This window comes from Lichenostomus cassidix, chromosome 2, assembly GCF_008360975.1.
Source record: "Lichenostomus cassidix isolate B80296 chromosome 2, HeHo_3.0, whole genome shotgun sequence".
NCBI classification, from domain to species: Eukaryota; Metazoa; Chordata; class Aves; order Passeriformes; family Meliphagidae; genus Lichenostomus; species Lichenostomus cassidix.
In genome coordinates, this window is record NC_139482.1 from 9,968,241 (window position 1) to 9,988,614 (window position 20,374).

The window sequence follows — 20,374 nt, forward strand, 5'->3', positions numbered from 1 at the left end:
AGAGTATTTCCTGAATAGCACAGAGCTGGTACATGAACCAGCTGGGACTCCTCCCAGGACAGAGAAACTGGCACTCACACAAAGGGTCCAGGCTTCCTATACTTGTTTGGAAGGTATCCTATGGAGAGAAAACTCTTACAGACTAGGTTACCACAAGTTAACAGATGTCTCTGAAAGGTCCAGCAGTCAAAGATGAAATTTAACATCGCTGTGGCTATTCCTAGCTCAACACATCCCACACACAGCTTCCTCACTTTCCACAAGGTGACCCCAGTCACCTCAGCCACACAGCATCTTTTGCAGAACAAGAAACAGACAGCAGGCTGACCTTCAAAGCTGAGGAAGAAATATCAGACTTGCCAGGAGTCCTCATCTTCCTCAGAAGTACCACCAGCAGACAATACCAGCCACAGCATTATTGCGCTCAGGAAGAAAAACAGTGTCTGGGCTAAGCAAGAGCAAGTATCTCCTCCCACTGCAAACAAAGGAATATGTTCTCTCTCTGTTTCACCATGCTCCAGAAGGTGCTGGAGGTCAAAGATACCAGCTTTATGAAACTCCCAATAAACAAAACTGTCTTCACAGACGTTCAGATGGCAGCACAAAGGCAAGGAGTCACCTCTGCTGCTCCTACTCCCTTCACCTGAAGAGCAAATACAAGTTACCACAGCCAGCCTCTGAGGCAGAAGCAAAGACATCAGAACAAAGAACAACCATAGATATAGGATGCAGGAAGGATCAATCTTCAGAGGAAGTAAGTACTTTCTTATTTTTTATCCAAATTATTACAATGGACAATGCCTTGTCATAAAAGCCCATGATTATGCTAAGTACAACAAACTTTAAGGAAGCTTTTGAAAATGTTATTTTTCTGCCACTTCTTGCTTATACAGAAGTCCCCTGAGCTACAGGCAAACATATGAGTAGCCAGTATTTAAGCAAGTATTATCAGAGCGGCTGCCTTTGATACCCTCTCAAACTGTAATGTATGCACATCCTTACAGTGTTCAATATTGACTTAAAACAAATTACTGCTGCAAGTAAATGTCAAGTCATCTCTAGTAAAATACTGAAAACATACTAAACCTGAAATTCTAAGCTGTTGCAGTGCTTTTTGGAGTTACCAGGAAAACGTATATCATGATATTGGACTAAAACATTTATAAAATGCCACTACAAAAGTACTTAAACTAGTATATTTCTGGCCAAGGGTAGCTTCAGTGGTTTACATAGTTATGTACACACACAAACTCCTTATATTTATTATGTCTTACAAAGGAGCATTCCATCAGTTATACTAGTGGGTAGATATTTTTTTAGAAAGCTGTTGAGTCTTCTCTTCTATGAAGTGTTTCAGTGTTTATCTAGCATTATTTTCTGTCTTATCTGCAACCTCCATTTGTCTAATTTCCATTCCTAGGGGTTCAAACTTCTTGTGTTTTGGACTGCTAATGCTTCACTTTGGACTGCTAATGCTTTGCAGGAAAGTATTCCTCCATCCCCAACACAAGGCTTCTCAAATAATCAAACTAAACTCCAGTCTTTCTCCTGGTAAACAGTGTTTATTTAGACTGCTTTGATCCCCAATGTCCACGCCTCTGCTCCTGGTCACTCTTCCAGATCTCATCTGAACTGTTTGTCCAATTCTCCCAAGTCTGTGGTATGGATACTCAAATGACTGAAGTCAGCATTTGTAGGAGACACAGATATAACCTTGTGACTAGAATGTGTCAAAACTTTAGCAGCATAATATTCATAAACATAAAATGCAAGACTTTTTTTCATCATCATTAAAAAAAAATGATTAAATTTAACTGCTGTTAGTCCCATTCTTGTTGCCCAACACAAGAAATCAACTTTTTTTCTATTACAGCGTGGAGCCAATTTAAAGCAGAGCAAATTAAAAGTACTGCCTGTTATTTTCCCTCTCAGAAGTAAAAATCACTCCACAGTCCAACAGTACTTTTTCCTAAAAAAGGTTAACCCCTCACTTAACAACACTCAGAAAACTTACAGCATCTTCTAAAGCATGTACTCATTATTTTTTCAGACTAAAAAAATATAGCAAATGAAACTGAGCTCTTCCAGCAAATTCAGCAAAGGGGTTTGCCATTATGATTCAGGAAAGAGTAGGAATATTGCTACATTTTGCTGTTTCACTAGGTAACTGCTGTTTGTTCATCCTCAGGCATCTGTCAAAGAAGTCTAGCATTTGAAACACATTTTTACTTCTAGATTCTTCATTAAATTTGAACTGCTTGCATGCCACCACAACACCATAATTTTATTTGTTCAAACATTCCTCAAAAATACTTGATTATTTGCATATTTCTTTCAATAAAGATAAGAGGAATGGCACACAAAATTCTAAATTTTGCTCATTCTCCTTGCAATTATAGCAATGAAAAATATGAGTTAATAAGGATATCCCCTCAAAAGAAAAAGGCAAAGCTTTATTATTTGCTATTACCAGAAGGAAATTTTCTGCACAATTCCAGAATTGCTCTGTAATGTGATATGAGAAATCCAAACACCAGCTTGGTTTATTTTCTCATTAAATGACAGTAATAGATGCAATAGCCCTGTAGCCATCCTGCTAACACCACTTAACTCCTTCTGGAGGTTCCATGCAGATGGAATAGTCCAAGGCTACTTTCTCTGAGGAAACTGTTGCTAGGGTCTCTTTATTTTGCCAGGCTGTTTATGGACACATGGACATCCACACAGTAGGAAAAAGAGTGTCAGAACACTTTGTTTGGGTCTCTACGCCAACCAGAAGTCTCTGAACTTGTGCTAGTCTAGGCAAACTTTCAACCACCAGCCTACCAGTGAAAAATTAGGCTCCATTACTTACACTTCAGTATTTGTCACTGAGTTCATTAAGAAACATTTTCCTGGCTTCTGAAAAGCTCTTACCAGACCAGACTTACAAGATCTTTTTCCTGATACTTTAATCTTACATACAGATCAAGCCAAGATTTGAATGAAGAAACAGCAGATGTCACAGTTTGGAGATAGGGACTCCAAATCCAGAGAGAAATAGGACCTAACAAGTCCTGCATCCATTTTTACTTACATAAGCAGTCAACACTTGAAGAATTCCTCTGTCCCCTCAACTGCTACCATTCTGCAGGCCCAGCCATGCACATGAAAGCAAAAATCCCCTCAAGCATATGGATGATCCAGTCTTTGGAAACCAAACAACCCCTTCAAAAGTCACAGGAAACACCTTCTCTTCCAAATTACCAAGATCCTTCAGGAGAGTCCTTTCTTTCTCTAGTTATCCAACCTCTTAACACAATAGTCTTTTTAAAAAGAGATCACAGGCATCATATGCTTTTCAACATTAACTCCTGTTGTAAAACAGTGTGGCAATTATCCACACCCCAGCACTTGATGCTGCTCTAAGCACTGCAGGTTATGTCAAATAGACCATGCCTACCAAACTGCCAGGAACCAGCAAATGACTCTGCTCTCCAAAAAGGGACTGTGAGAAGCACCCAGGCATGTCTCCCCCCATCCCCCAGAGCCATGCACAGAGTGCCCTGGTAGGATTTCACATGGCTTTCAGGCAGAAACCTCTTCTTCTTTGGCTTCCTCCAGCCAAAGCCATGGCCACTGCCTTCCCAGCATCTGTCTCAAGCTGTATGGCTGTAAGTATTTCTATCCCTGCATTTGTTGTTCTATTGCAGAATATCATGGTGTCCCCAATATGTTTTATACCTATTTTGAAGTTATGCTTAATCCTAGCGATAAATAATACTGGCTTGCAATTAGAAGCTCTAGCTAAGATTGCCAGGGGGCAAAAAAATAAGGAAAAATAGAATATTTATTTGCACAGGTCTAAAATGAGCAATTCCCTAGTGCACTGCACCAACTGGAGTTAAATGAAACCAGCTCCCAATTTTTAGTGTATGTTTACCCTAGTAATACAAGGAAAGACCAGAATTCTGCAGAGAGTAATCATGTTTTGAAAATGCCCCCGCACCACCACAGCCAAGGAGAGAACCAGGAGCTGTGGTTAACAATCAGGAAAGGCTCTTCACAAGCCAGGAAAAACCTGCTGCATCTCCAGACCCCACGCTGGGGCTACTGACTGCAAGGAGCTTCTCAAGAAGAAAAGGGGGGAAAAAAAAGGAGGCGGAGGAGGAAAGAAGGCAGAATGGGATCATCATGAGTTTGGCAAAAATGAAGCTCACCCACTGGGAAGATAGGGGAATATACATGCATAATTTTACATGGATTAAGCGTTTGTGTCAAATCTGTGATGCGCTGTGGTGAATTCTTATACTGCAGTGACTCATCTTGTCTGACAGTTGCTGGGGAATTAAAGCAGTTATTTTTAAAAAATTATATGTCCTGCTTGACGCGTTATACAAATAGCCTCTTAAAAAATTAAAACGCAGTCAATGCATTTTTAAGTATAGGAGAGCTATGGTACATTTAGGATTTACTGTACCATACCACAAACATCCATTCTGAGCTAGGAAGACCTAAAGGAGTCTATTGATATCCCTTCAGAGAAACAGTGATCTTTTAGCTGCTCCCAGTCCAAATTAGTTTATTATCTCTACTTTTACAGTATGGAAATACTTTTCCCTGAGAAAAACCAAAGGAAAGAGGTGTGCTAAACCTGAATTCTTCCGATACCAAAGGATATTTGGTTTGCTGGAATCAGAGTGACTGCATTCCCCTTCTGATGGATTAACACAGGCAGGTCAGCACCCTTCCAGGGAAAGGCAGCACATTGACTCCCAGCCATAGGTGCACACAGGTTTGGCAAGGGGAAGGAAGCAGTGCTGGCTGCTGCTCCCTGCTCTGTGCAGCACAACCACGCAGATGTGCCCTGAAGCTGCAAAGGGCAGCTCCTTGCAGCGTGTGTTCTCATTAGAAACACATTGCTTACTCCCTGCTTTGCCTATAAAACTGACACCCCCTTGGCAACTTTCACACATCCTTGGGAGAAGTGTTTCGAGTATGTCAGTTGTGTAATACAGTGAAGATTGTCTGAATGATCTATTAAGTGTAACCCTTGGGCATCAGTGCTGCTCAACATCAGCTGGCAATAAAGGTATATTTACAGCATGCCTTCAGGACAGCTGTTCTGGGAACATCCTGGAGATTTGCATAGTCTGTTTTACAGGGCATTACCATGTACTTCAACTAAATGAGTGGCAAAGAATTCTTTTGACACCCATTAAAAGCCCTTAAGTCCAAATACCACAGTGAAGGAGGCAAATTAAAAAAAAAGTTTAAAATAAAATATAAAAAAATAAACCCTTCAAATTCCAGTGCCTTAAAATGCAAATGGTTAACTCATGAATCAATTGAGCCTGTTTTTCAAATAATCAAGTTACTGTCCCTCTCCAACTTGTGGAGAACCAACTCGAGGCACCATCAGAGAAACAAAATAGCTCATGAGAGGAGCTTCATCTTACCAAGAAAGACGTTGACAGTGCTCTTGATTTTATCACAATTCCCATGATATTCAGTATATTTTCTTAAAGCCCTAGTCTTGTATGTAACTTACATGAAAAGTCCAGCTTTCTGTATATTGAGTAAATTAGTTCCCTCTCTCTCAGAAAAAATAACTGAAAACATGAGCCAACTGCATCCTAACAGCTCAAAAAACAACAAGAAGCAAATGTGAGTATTGAATTTCTTAGTTCATTTCTCACCTAAACTCAGGAGGTATTAACACTCTGTCACTGCACAGGTGATACCCACTTGCTAAGCAGAGCACTATCTTTCAAGGAGTGAATTAAAAGGATGACTTTGTGTCCCAAATCACAGAGGTGTGCTAGTTATTGAAATTTCCACACTTTAAAACCTCTCTGTGAGTGAAGAGTCAGCTGGCAAATGTTAGGGAGAAACAATAACTACAGGAGTTAACTACTGGTCCCAACCCAGAGACTACATGCAGACAACAAAAGACATAACTTATACCTAATAAAATAATAGACCTGACCAGAAAGTGACTCAATCAACCCAAGCAATATTACCAAATATAATTGAGTCAGTCAATACAATAAAAGCAGAGGACCAAATTAATTAGAAGACTGCACGTCCAGTGCCTTTGGGAATAAGCAGTCACTTATTAAAGATCTGCTGAGACTTTTTTTGAAAGTGCTCTTTGGAGAAAAGTTGAGACTTTCAAAAAAAGAAAACTGCTATGTCTCAAATGTTTAAAATGGAAGAGGACTGTAAGTATAGTATGGAATATAAGGAGAATAGTTTCTGAACAGGATGGTTTTCACATTTTCCATGTGGTGTCTGTGGTTCTTTAAATATTCCTGCTATGTTATCTGACACTTGGATAAAATACTGGAAGAAATATAGAACATCCTTCCCCAGTCAATTTTTGTTCACTAATTGGAAGGGCAATACAACCTTGTATACTCTTAAACTGAGGGCAAAATGAGAAAAGGGGGAGGGGGGTATTTTTTCAATTCTTAAAGTGTTTTTAAGAATGGAGGGCTTGTAGAATTACTTCTTCTTTTTTATATATAAGACAGCACATTTCAGGACTCCTGGTTTTATTTAATCAGTCCTTCAGTTAACAACCCCCAAGCTATTCTAAAAAACAGGATGATTCATCTATTTCCACCCAGTACAATTTTATACATCGTTAGAAAACTAAAACCTCGTAAAATCCTAAGCAGCCCTGAAGAACAGCTACTGCAGAGTGACATGTTGATTGCATCAGCCTAGAAGGGCTACTTCTGAGCAAAGCAAGCTTCAGTAGCTCAGTGAAAACTACAAGAATGTCAAAGAACATGTACTTAACATATCAGCATCAAGCACATGCACTCAAACACAGCAAAACAAACGTCTCCAGAATATCTGGAACCAAGGATGATTCCACAACTTCCAATATTTATAAAATTTAAAGTGCTGTTGAGCCCCTATGTCCAGAGAAACACAGAAGCAACTCCGCCTTCCCAAAATGAAGTGAAAACACCAACAAGAAGTGTGCTGTTGATGCCTTAAGCTGAATATAACACCACATGCCACCACATCCCTGTGAAAGTCATTCTCAACACTCTTTGGAGTGCCAGGATACCTCCAGCACTCGCTCCTGGTGTGGGGCAGGCAACCTGCACACTGACACAGGGGAACCTGCTAAGGAACCTGGCTGATCTTCACCTTCCAAGTCATAACATTGAAAATAACAAAATCTAAAATGGTTGTTCTCATTTGCATGCATAGTACCTTTTGAATAGTTATGTTTGAACCAAAAAAAGCCCATTCAGACCACAGCAAAGGGGAGGTGGAAGGGATGTGGCTTGCCCACAATAACCAAGGGGTTAGGATTGTCACACAGAACAAGTTTGAAGAACACCATGAAATGCCTTCCTGACCTTCTTCCTCCCTCTCAACAAATGAGCAGGGCAGAACTCCTTTTGAAAAAAAAAAAGCACTTTGCTCTACGGTCCACAAGGCACGTGCTATCTGCCCAGCAGACACTTCTGAAGCTCTCCTGCCACAGCCCTGCTGCCAGTGAGGCTTTGCCGAGTGCACAGCTGAACAAGGAGCTCAGAATTTGGCTCCATGGCAGGGCAGGGGGGAAATACCACGGCCAAACTGAAATGTGTGATGACAACTAGCAGTGAAGGCAGCGATTGCAGCACCTGCACAGTGCCCGCTGTGCTAGTGGCACGGTAACCAGGGCTGGGCACAGGGACACCAGCTATTTTATGTTGGGTTTTCAGATGCACTGTGTGGGTAGGACCCACGCTATCACACTTCCTAGAGCTAAGAAAGAGACAGCTTTAGCTCACAGCCGAGGAATAACCACGCAATAATCCTGCTGGTGCTCTTCTCTCTTCCACAAAGCAGCAGGTCTCTTTCAGAAGCTGTTCCTAAAGCTGCACTGTCCATAGCAGGTTTTGGCACCAGAGGACCATGTGGCCTGGGTAAAGCAGCAGCTGTAGGACCCACAGCACTCAGAAATTAAAAACTCACACTCAAACAATACAACAAATACAATGTTTCAGGCTCGCAGCGCTTGAAAAAACATCTTCTTAGCAAATCTGACATGGGAAAGCACTTCAAAAAGGGGCATAAATCACAGCAGTCACTCTGCTCCCAATGTTATCAATGAGACCCAAACACATATTTAAGCATGCAGTTGCCTATTGCCTTCAAAAGTCTCCTGCTTCAGAAAGGCAGCAGAGACACCCCAGCACATCATGAGCAGAGCACATGTTAAAACCTCAATCTCATGGAGTTTTATGTACTTGCATGAGTGTATCTCAGTGAATGAAGGCAGTGGACTGGCTTATTCCAGTCAAGAAAAGCACAAGCACAAGGTACTGCATGTTCATGGTGTAAAGAGGCACAAAGTTGTGTTGAAAAGCCATTTAACTTAGGAGAAGCATGACCAGAGTATGAGCAGACTTCTACAGCACAATAAAACTGTACAAATTACTGATCCCACTCTCTGTAGGGACTAATTTTGGGAACAGGCCAGGAGCTGCAACATGCCTAAAGGTAGGAGCTTTAAGCAGTAAATTATTTCATTTTCTCAGGCACTGAACACTGTCATGTACTTGACTAAGTGCAGCTTGGGGGAAGACACTGAAAATGTGATGTTGCCTGTTCTTTACCTGCCTCCCAATTCCAACTGATCCCCATTTAGGCTGCCACAGTCAGAATACAGGAGCCACCCCATCTGCTGGGTGTAACGCCAGTGGCACACAAGGAAAGATATTGTCAGTGGGCTAAACTCATTCCAGATCTAGCTGCAGGGAAGTTACAGCAGTGCAAATACAGATGCCCAATTTCCAACCATGTCCCACTTCCTCAGAGCTTCCTTGGATTGTGCTTACAGCAACAGAAACTGCACGGTAAAAACTGTATTACAACTTTGGTACACTGCATTAGCATATTTATTGAAGGTCTATGCCAGTTTGATTTGGGGTTTTTTGTAAGCATTTACTAACAGCTGTTTTAATTAGCGTCTCATTGGTGTGTAGACAATGATGTGATACACACCAAGAAGCATTTTCTGCATAAAGCAACGTTACATGTACCACGATATAAACAGCTCTTCCCACCCTACCACAGACGAGGGCCAATGGACTGGCAGTGCATCACAGAAAGGCAATATTGTATTTAACTCCTCTTACTTCAAGTTTTCAGGGCACCCTCAGGGAGGGGGAGGCACAGAAATGAGAGCCACAAGCAATCTCAGTAGCTCACTCTCTTCACCCTCAAAGCGTTAAAAGGAAAATACAATGTCAACATCAGCTCCTCCCTGCTGATGAAACTGGCTCCAGCGCATTTTACTTTCTGGCTCAGAGCCCTTACAAACCGTTACAAAAAGACAGAAGACAGACAGGCAGCTCAATATATCGACCACTTCCAATAACTAATTTGGGACACGCTGGGTCAGTTGTCCCTTCTATGAAGTGCTGAAGCCTCTTGGCGGTGAATGAACCCTGATATTTGGGGGGGCATCAAAAAAAAAAAGAGGGGGCAGCTAATAGCAGATTTGCATTTCAGGAAAGAGCCAACGCTAGCATCAGTACATATAAATACTCCCCACTCTCCTCCTCCGGGAGACACCGATTATATCTGACACACTAAAATCGTCTCCACGACTCTGGTCGCTCAGCGCCCATCAGCGAGGGCTCTGCCAGGCACTGCTCGCCGCCTGCCTCTCGCTCCTAGCCCGGCGCTGGCACTCGTGGAAGCGAGGAGCGGCAGCCGGGCTGGGGAGCGGAGGGCGGGCTGGGGCTCCTGCTCATCCTCCCTGCCACGGCAACAGCTCGGGCTGCGTGCGCGCCTTCCCAGCCCGGGGACCGGCGGAGCATCACAGCCAACCACGCCAAGAAGCCACCGCAAGCTTTCAATTACACATTAAAAAAAAAAAAAAAAAAAAACGCAATTAAAAAAAAAAAATCTCTCTCTATAGATATATCGTTTCGTCTGAGTGACCTGACTGGTATTGTCCAAAACGACCTTATCAGGGGTGTTTCACTGCAGCCGACACACACACGCACACGCAGCGTGGACTCCGTGGGAGTCTCTCGCTGCGGCCACAGCGGGCTCTGGCACGCAGGTACACGGCACGTTTCCGCGAAGCCGCGTTTCCCCGGCAGGGCAGGAGCCCCTCCGAGCCATCCCCGCGGATTTTTCCAGCTCCCGCACCACCGCGTGCGCGGCCAAGCCCCGCCGCCAGAGCCCCCTGCCGCCCCCGCCCGCGCCGCGGCGGAGCCCGGGGGGCTCGCAGGTAGAACAAAACCCCCGCGCCGGGGTCCCCGCCGGCCGCCGGCTGGAGGGGCCGTCAGGGCAGCCCCCCGGGCGCCGCGGGGCCGAGCGCGGCACCGCAGGGCCGCAGGGCGGAGGGTGCGCGATGGGGAGCGGGCCGGGGGTGCCGCGCCGCCGCCGCGCCGCCCGCGCCCACCGCCGCCCGCCCCGCCGCGCCTTTACCTTCGGAGAGCTCCAGCTCCAGCTCGGCCAGCCGGGCCCGCACCTCCAGCGGCAGGGACACGCTCTCCAGGCTGCGGTCCGCCATGCTCGCGCGGCGGGGACGGGCTCTCCCCTCCTCTGGCTGCCCGCTCTCCCCCTTTGTCCGCGGCTGGCGGGGCGCGGGAAGGCGGCGGGGCCGCGGCGGCGCTGAGTCCTCCCCGCGGTCTCAGCCGGGCATGCAGGGGGGAGGCGGGCGGGCGGGCGGTCCGCGCGGGGGGACGGGGCGCGGAGGGAGGGAATGCGGAGGTTTCTCCTCTCCTCCCCTCTCCTCCTCCTCCTCCTTCGCCGCCTCCTTCAGCGGGGCCCCGCCATGGCCGCTCCCGCCGCCCGCCCGCGATCGCTCCGCATCGGCTCCTCGCCGCGCCCGGCCCGCCCCCCGCCCGCCGCCGCCCGGCACCGCGGCGGCGGCTCCCCCCGGCCTCGCCCCGGCCCCGCTGTCCCCGCCCGGCTCGGGCTGGCGGCGGCGCTGGCGCTGCGGTGCCGCTGCCGCGACTGGGGCTGGCCGGGCACTGCCGCTGTCACATCCACGTGACCGCGCCCGCCGCCGGCCCGCAGGGGGCGCCCCGCCCGCCCCGCCCGCCGCTCCGGGCCGCGCTCCGCCGCGCTTCTCCCGCGGGATGCGGAGCTGCAGCGGCGCGGGCAGGATGGAGCGGCGCGGGCAGGGATGAGCCGGGCTGCCCCGGGCTGCGCTCATCCCGGCTCCCACAGGAGCGCCTGCGGCTCCCCGCTTGGCCGAGGAAGGAGGCGAAGGAGTGATAGGCTCGAGGCAGGCGGAGATTGGACTCCCGACACCTTGTGCCCCCGCTTCCTTCCCCACCTGCCGAACAACTTCCAGCCTACCCCTATTTTCACTCCTATTCTCTGCATACAGCCAATGGAGGACTGCGTAGTGTCAGGTTAACTGTGGGACTCGATGATCCTAGGGGTCTTTCCCAACCCAAATTTTTCTATTCCATTCTATTCCATCCTATCCTATCCTATCCTATCCTATCCTATCCTATCCTATCCTATGCTATCCTATCCTATCCTATCCCATCCTATCCCATCCTATCCTATCCTATCCTATCCTACCCTATCCTATCCATTCTATCCTATCCTAATTCTACTCTATTCTATTCTATTCTGTTCTATTCCAAACAAGCAATGGCAAATTCCAAACACCGTGGCAATTCTGGTGTGTGCATCACTAAACCATGGGTGCACGTTGCCAGGAAAGAGTAGCAATTTTAATATGATGAAAAAGAACAAAGGTGACACATGTACCAGCTGACACTGAGCCTGTGTCTGGGGAACATGGAAAAAAAGGACTGAGTACTCTTAATTACACTTCTCCAACATAAGAAGGAATGTTTTGAAAACATTTAATAAAACTGCCTTTCAAATCAACAAGTGTATTCCACAAGGAACATCTTCCTTTTTCTCTCTACATATTTTATTCCTTCTTTTTTGTTTGGGTTGGGGGTTAGTGGTTTGACTTGGGTTTGGATTTTTTAAAATCTGTCACGAGAAGGAAGGAACAAGACACCGCAGCACCTATGGTTTCACAAATCCTTGGGAGTCCCAAAGGTAGAACAGGTCTTTGTGGGACGCAGCATTAGCAGAAAGGGAAAGTCATAATCATCCTCAGGTCAGCTTTGACTTACCAGCTTACTGTTCTAGTCAGTGAAAGAAAAGGATGTAGGAGTTTCTTCAAAAGATGAACCTTAAATTGTGACTGTACTAAACAAAGTAGGCTTTTATTACATTGTGGAATGAAACCAAATTACATCCAAATTACCAGCTGTGCTGTACAGGCACCAATACTGGAGAGATTCCTTCAGCGTGTGCAGGGCTGGTGGTTTCCAGTGTTTTTGCTGGCTACCAGCACCAGACACAGGAGAGCTGTTTACACCTGACTGTGGCCCATGCCAGCATCACTGCAGCCAGACCAGCGGCAGAACTGGTTGGGACACTTTGGTGAGTTTGCCTGCCGTAAGCAAGGCTTGAGCACACAAAGTCCCTTAACTTTATGGTGCTGCTGTTTGTTTTCTTGTCACATATGTTGTTTCCTGGTAGCCTCTCCTGAGCTTCTCTTCAACACAGTGAGGACGTGAGTGACCACCTGCTCAGCCTCCCTTGAGAGCAGCCATTGCTTTCAGCAGCTTGGTGACACACATTGTTTAGGGCTATACAAATACCTCTCCCCCAGCACTGTGCTACTCAGGAGTAAGAATTTTTACCTTTTGTTGAGCACTGCATGTTTCAAATGCAGGCGTTCAAAAAATTATCCAGGTCTTTCTTGTTCTTTGCATCCAGACTTAAACAAAGAAAAGCAATTAAATCCAAATATGCTCCAGGGTTCCTACCTGAGAATCCGAGTTTTGTTTGTTTGTTGTGTTATGTGGGATGGAATAAGCTGAATGTATCAACCTTCTGCAGAAGTGGCTTTTTAAAGTGTGATGGAGGCAGCCAAGAGGGAGGCAAGGGAAGGCTTTGTGATGGTCCAGCTTCCTCCGCCTCTGTGTATCTCTGAGTTGCAACTTTATTTCTCCAGTCCTGATACAATATGATTATTTAACTCCTTACCTGGTCATTACAGAGTCTGTGCTGCTGGTGTTTACAACACTTCCCAGATTTTTCCTTTCATGAAATAACATAAAGAGACCTAAAGAGTTGAACACTCACATCATTGTGCCTGAAATTTTCTGGGCGCTTCCATAACAAGCCCAGGGTTTCAGCTGTTGGGTGCTTTGAAAGGAAGAGGTTCCAACTTGGGGTTGGAAGTCATCCAGCAGAAGTGGAAATGGCTGAATTCAGCTAACACTCAGCTGGGGCAATGTCCCAGGTGTTGGCTCCTGTGGAGGATCTTTGGGGTCTACAGGGCCCCCCTGGGCAGGCAGGGCCATCCCATCACCTGGGGCAGGGCTGCAGGCAGAGGTGAGTGCTGTGGGAGCTTTGACCTGGGGCTGCAGCAGCCAAGCCCCAGCATGGGGATGCACATGGGGCCATGGCACCTCCTTTGGAAAGACCATTTTTTCCCTTGGGCTGATCTCAAGAGGAGAGATTTCTTACTCATGCAAAGTATCAGAGCCCAAGCTCCAGGGAGAAAACCTCAAGCATATCAATTTGCACAATGGTTTTGATGAAACACTGAAATTCCATTGAAAAGGAAGCAAGTCAGGAGATTCGATCTAGCTGGTCTTCATTCATAGATCCTCTTAGGTTTATAGGTAAGAAGTGGTGAGGTGGAAAAGTTCCAGACTCAAAGAAGAGCAGGAAACGATTTGTCTTTTGGATGCAGTGATTAATTAGCATGGTCAGAATTTGCAGCATGCTGTCCTATCAAGACCTGCTTCCGACAGGCCTAGTCACAGTTTCATTGTATATGGTTTGTCTGCCTTCAAGAGCAGAAATGAGTCACTGGTGCCTTTCCAACAGTGGCCCTGGTCAACACAGCTTACAAGAGGTTTTGAACACAAATGCTCTTGTTAAAATGATTTGGACTCTTTGCAATGCATGTGTGTCTTTATAGAAGAAAGAAAATAAGAGTATTTTTACTTAACAATACATATGTAGTGGTCAAATCCTACTGATGACTATGGATCATCTTATGGTATTGGTAGCTGAGCGAAATCTCTGAAGAACCACATAGAACTGACCTTGCCTGGGTAAAAATTCATTTTCCTAGTTCTCTCACAACAAAAGGTGTATCCATTTTTGCAGAGATTTAGCCCAAAGCCAGGTCTATAGTAGAAAACATTCCCAGCATCACAACTTTAGAAAGGGGACAAGGCACTAAAAATATTTAAGGAAAAGGAAAAGCTCTTGTGTAGACACTCTTACCTTACCTTAAGGCACCTAAAATTATGTGTGTGTCTTCTGCACACCTTAGCAAAAGCAAGAGGACCATTTCTGTGAATGGTCAGCTTCTCTTCTGTCTGAGGGAGGGGGGAGGGGGGATTTGACCAATATAGCAAAAAAAAAAAAAAAATCAAAAGCAGGAGGCACCCACAGAAAGACAACAAAAATTATCAGCTGCCTGGAGTAGATGGGTTATGAGAAGAAATTACAAAAGTGCTTACTCAGCTTGTGAAACAACAGCAAGAGGTGGCCCAAATAGCTGCCCATGATGATTTGAAAGGCAGAAGCACCAAGGAAGTTGAAGTGGGGAAAAAATCAGGGCAAAGAGGATATAAATGAATAATCAGCCAAAACACGTATCAGGGAAAGCTTCCAGGGGATGAGCAGCATTAGACTGCAAGAAGCCTCTCAAAGGAAATGGTGGAATCCCCATAATTTGAAACACTAAAACCAGAGTAGACAAAGTGATCATGAATATGCTGTAGGAAATAATCCTACTGTGGGATGGGATGAACATGCTTGTCTGGCATTGCTTATGCAAAGACGTACTGCTTTTCTTTTTTCCTGTTGAAATCAATATATTTCTCCCCCTTCACCTCTCCACTTCCATTCCCTGTATTTGCTTCTGTCTGCTCATGTGTTATAAACAGATCATGAAATGTATTATTCTTTTGCTGTATCTATCACAAATGTGGCTGGATGGCTACCTGATGCCAACCGTAAAAAGCAAAAAGATTAATTAGATGAAATAATCATGAGTGGCATGCAAAGGATTCTATAACTATTTCCAAGTTTTGTTCTGATTTCTTTTCCCACTTAAAAATTAAATCCAACCATGTCTTCTAATTTTTGTCCTGGGGAGAGGGAAGGGAAGGGAAGGGAAGGGAAGGGAAGGGAAGGGAAGGGAAGGGAAGGGAAGGGAAGGGAAGGGAAGGGAAGGGAAGGGAAGGGAAGGGAAGGTACTCAGCCTTTCTCACATATGATTTTCATTCTCTGTTGTTCCACCTAAGCAAGTATCACGTTCCATTTCTCCAACTGTTTAGACACCTGGGATCCCTGCAAAAACCATGGGCATGGGGCAGATCTGAATTGCTGCCTATCTTGGCATTTGATTCTCTGTCTTAATACTTTGAAATAATGTAGATGTCCCTCTCTTAATTCACAGTGGTTTATGAAAGTGAATCTAAGGGGAGCCAAATGAAAACTGTGGATAGACTGATCTACCTCAGTGTACAGGAAAATGTGCAGCAAATCCTGGACAGCTGAGAGGAAACTTCATAAATTCCAATTGTTTTGTTCCTTCACACGACTGCAGATGAGCTCTGGTAGTGGGGGAACTGTGAAATTCCTCTCTCCTCCTGTCCCTGTGCCAGAGCTCACTGGCCTCGTAGCACAGCTGGCAGCAGGGAACATGAATTCATGCCTGAGCTCTTTCTGCACATAGTCTGGCATATTAGCTCACATGCTGATGAAACTGGATTTGAGCTAAGATGCATAAAAGAGAAATTTCTTGGCTAAAAGTGAGGTACTGCACAGAAAAATGAAGGAAAAGGAAACCCTGGGAAATACATTTTCCCTTAATATATTAGATATTTCTCTCTCAGTGCGGCATTTCCATTGTTCTTAAAGGAACTATTTGATTATTATCAACTTTAAGATACCTTTTCCAATGATATTTTGTGCATTTTAATAATTTTCATACATCGTTCTTTTTACTAAAAGCAAAATTCTAATAAAAAGCTTTTCTTGGCACAGTTTAAATTAACTTTGGTTTGAAAGTTAGTCCCACATAAGATGTGTTTATTAGGCTCCTGCAGTCTGGCAAAGCCTGTTTACACAAAATAAAGATCCTCCCCACTGCTCTATTTGAGGTAGGAATTGATAACACATTTCACAAGTTCAGAGAAATTGAGGGAACTGGCATCTGGAGATAGGAAATGTCCCAATATCCTCTAAGAATATTCTGCACTGTAGTAAAAGATCCCAACACACACACATGTGCACAGCTGGTCTCCCACCACACCACAGGTCTTACAGTAATAATAGCTGTTCACCCTTTCATCAACGTTTGAAGCTTCAGTGATACTTACAATTTTTGAAAAATTCATCAGCTTTTCCTCAACATAATTTTTAAACTTTTTTGTGAATTTCTCCATCTATTGAAATAGAAATGTGAAGTTGAGTATAGGAGAGAAAACTTCTTGGAGTAAATTCCTTTATGTTTTTCTGGGGGGTTTGGGGGGGTTTTTTCTGTGAAGTTTTCTAAGAAAAACATTCATGGAAGAGAAAGAAACTAGTAATTTTTAATAGCTTGCCCTCCAGTTAATTCATTATATTATTTTTTTAGCCAAAAAAGGTCAGATTGATGCTTTAGGATGTCATACAAAGCTGTTGGCACATTGTAAAACCAATATAAGAAGTATCCTGTTATCTAATATGCCTCTCTGAGATGCCCATCTTCACCTTACCTAAAGAACATGAAAATTACAACAGGTTAACATTCAATTAATGTACAAAAATAACTTTTAATACCCAGAAAACATCTTAAGATTCTTTCTACTGATGTGGATTAAGTCCTATTTGAACATGCCTTAATATTTTCATGGATTCATAGCAGACAGCAAGAAATACCCTTACAAATGTGAAATTATTCAGGAAATGAGGAAAAAATACTAATTTTTCTATTACAACAAAAGGATACTTTAACCATTGACCATTCTGCCCAATTTCTACTATCTGAGATGGATTAAATCCATTGCAGTTTGTTTATTATCACCCAAAGATAGGATTAAGATTACCATCTGCAATGATGATACATCCTAAAAATTCAAAACATTCCACTTTTGAATGTTTTGGATATTTTGGGATAGTCCTACCAGAGTTTCATGCTTTCTTGAAAATAATCAGGATGATTTTTTATTCTTTGTCAGTGCAGACTAACAAATATATATATCCAAAACATTTCAGTAACTCTCTGACTTAAATATTAAGTGGACGCAGAAAAAATACACTCCTCTCAATCTTTTCTTACTTGTTTCCCCAGCTGATATGGGAGCTAATTTATTACTGCTAAGAATTTGAGCATTTATGCCAACAAGATATAGAATCTGAATTATCAGTGATGCTTGGAAGCAAAACTAGTATCCATCTGAACAACAGTAGAAATATTCTGATACGCTTTCACAATGTCTGAGGCACCACCTTTACATTTTCAACCTCTTCTTACTTAGCAACAAGAAAAAAAAATAGGAAAAGCTTGAATTGTAATCTGAGAAGTGTTATAATTATCCTTACAATCTGCTCCCATTACACACTGTCTTACGTCTGACATCTACCATTAGCAAATTTGCACAAATGGCAGTAAACATGTGACAATTACTGATCTCACTACTCACCTGCATCAACTCATTTCTTCTGCCTCTCTAGAAGTAGAAAGCTTTTGAATTTCTGAGGCAGTAACTTTACATTTGAGAAAATATTGCTGTCATCACCACTTTCACCATCACAATCCATGTAAGAATGTAACCCAGCTAAATCCAAATAACCAATACTCAGTCTTAGCTCTTTATCACTTTTTAGTCTGTGCACCTCATTGCTGGCTTGACTGGTTCTAGATAATTTTTCCCAAAAACAAGTGCACGTTTTGGTCAATCTCCAGCAGACATAGTGCAGCCTCAGGAATGCCCTCTGGGAAGTCAACACTCATCCTTCCAGCTGTCCAGAGATCTTTGTTTCATTCTGGCCAGGCTCTTCACCTCTGAGCAATTTCCATAGGCAAGCTAATACGTTTTTTGAGAAAATTGTCTGATTTGGTCCTGTCCTGAAACTCCCATACTTATTTTTCTCTCAGAAGGAGCCATTTGTTCCTTCTAATTTTAACATGAGGTCCTGACAGATGTCTTAAACTTTTCTCTGTACTCAAGTTTGCAGTATCAACCTCTGTACGAGCTGAACTCTTTTAGGACTTGCTCAGACCAGAAGAACATTTGAAGAGAACAGTACTAAATCCTCTTCATAGAAATGCTTTTCTAGAAGATCTGGCCTTGCTATTTTCTTTTGAAACTTTACTCTGAAAAAAAATTCTCACTGGCCAGTCACAAACAAATCCTGACAGAGCTTAAATGGCAAGTGTTTGCTGTTTACATGGCCACCAATAAAATGGCCCAGAGGTTTTCTTCTTTGCATGACATTTTCTTACTTGATTCATGAGAGCAAAACCCTGGATGTTACACAAACCTGGTTCTGCGGGCAAAGATTCCAACATGAAGCCCCATTCCCACTTTTGATTTAAGGTGCATGATTTAACACTGCCTCAGGGTAGCACAGAAGAGGAATTTCTTACTTGTGAGTTTGTGTCAATTTTTGTTAAATAATTACATGGAAGTTGAGTTCAGTTCTGGAAACAGGATTAACCAGCAGTTGTTTTCATTTCTGTGTGCTCTCTGCAGATGCTTAGGCCATTGATTTAGTCTTCACTTTGCTTACACAGCAAAATAATGGATTATGGTTGGACTCGATGACCTTAAAGGTCTTTTCTAGACTAAATGACTCTTATTCTATGAATTAATATGTACATCTCAAATAAGAAACCAGGGTTAAGTGTTCTCAATGTGTGAACAAATGCACCCCATGGTGAGCAGCAGTGTGAGCTTCACATCTGGCAGCAGAGAGGGACCAAACACCTGGGCAGCACCAGGGCTGCAGACAGGGAATGGCTCACAACACTACTGGTTTTCATTGTGCATGGGCTTTTTTCTTTCCTTTCCAAGCTAAAAAGGTTAATGTTTGAGTCTTTATTTGGCTGAGTCTCCTTAAAGGCATGAGCTCAGTGGACCATTTTAATAACTGTAGACAGTGCTTCCTGCCCCCTCTTCTCTCTGGCCCTGGGAGCTATTCTTACCAGGAAATACTGAAAGTCCACAAACACAACATCACTGGCCTACAACCCCATGTCAGCAGCTCAGATTAATCATCTTTACACTGTTTAACTTTCAGTGACAAGCTTTTACATTTGTGTTTTAAACAGTACGGGAAATTCAGGTCAGGATTGACAGCTGGGAACTTCAGTTCCAAAGTTTAAAATTACTTCTTCCTTCATCTTCTTAATGCTTTCAAATAGACACCTGTCTAAGGTCTGTTGGCTTCCAGAGGCACTGGAGCTAAGAGTGAAATAATTTAATTTTTTGGAGTCATCATCCAGAGAATGGGGTAACATCTAGCTATGTAGAAACAGAATAACATTTACTTACACCATCAGGTGTTGTGAGCACCACTTATTAATAGTATTTGTGTGTTTCTCCAGGGAATTCCATGAATTCCACAGATATTATGTTTATCTAACATGAAACATATTTTTAGAGATATAAGAAAGTAATTTTACTTAAGAACAGAGACAATTCCTATGAATTGAACTGCTTCCAGTATTTCTTTCTGGTGTTAAGACTGTCTTTGGGATTTTACAAAAATGCCCTTTCACCATAATTAAGAAGGATAGGTTTTCACCATCTGTGATTTAAATCTTGCCTTTTGGAGAAAGCAGGAGAGCTTAGTATTCTCCAAACAGGGTAACCCTGCACCCCAAGAACAGGTAGTCTTTCAATCACACACTTTGATCTTTCTCTATTCTCTTTTCTTGCTCTGTTTCCACTGTTTCTTGGTCTGATTTTTAACTGATCTGTTTACTGACCTTTAAAGCCTCTCCTGCACCACTTCAGGAGGGCTCTTGCCTTGCCTTGCAATGTTATCAGATGTATGAAGTGCTGAACCACTGGGAGCAACTGAGTACTCAACCTTGGGATTGTCTGGGTAATAATGAGCAGGGAAAAAATAGATGGGATGAAATTCAAACCTTTGTATATTTTTGGTACAAATCTGTATATGAACATCTTTATTTTGATGTGAGGCCTCCAAGTCACATGGGAGTAGATTACAGATTGCTTCTAAGCAGTTTTAGTTTAAAACTATCTAAACCACTCGTGTTTCAAATCAAACCAAAGCTATATCAGTTAACTTGCATCAGTTGGGAACAAATCAAACCAAGATGAAGTAAAAGCGCCAT

At 43.6% G+C, this 20,374-nt stretch overlaps 1 protein-coding gene across 5 annotated transcripts in view; it reads right to left on the minus strand.

Moving 5' to 3' along the window:
- The window catches only part of DIP2C (DIP2 acetate--CoA ligase C (putative)), a 306,943-nt gene extending 296,083 nt beyond the window's left edge, over positions 1-10,860 (minus strand). For all 5 annotated transcript variants that reach the window (XM_085050313.1, XM_085050312.1, XM_085050309.1 and 2 more), the window contains exon 1: positions 10,438-10,860. In XM_085050313.1, coding sequence (XP_084906439.1) covers positions 10,438-10,522 — 85 coding nt within the window. In that variant the 5' untranslated portion in view covers positions 10,523-10,860. The remainder of the gene's footprint in view (positions 1-10,437) is intronic.
- Positions 10,861-20,374: the final 9,514 nt, after the last annotated feature.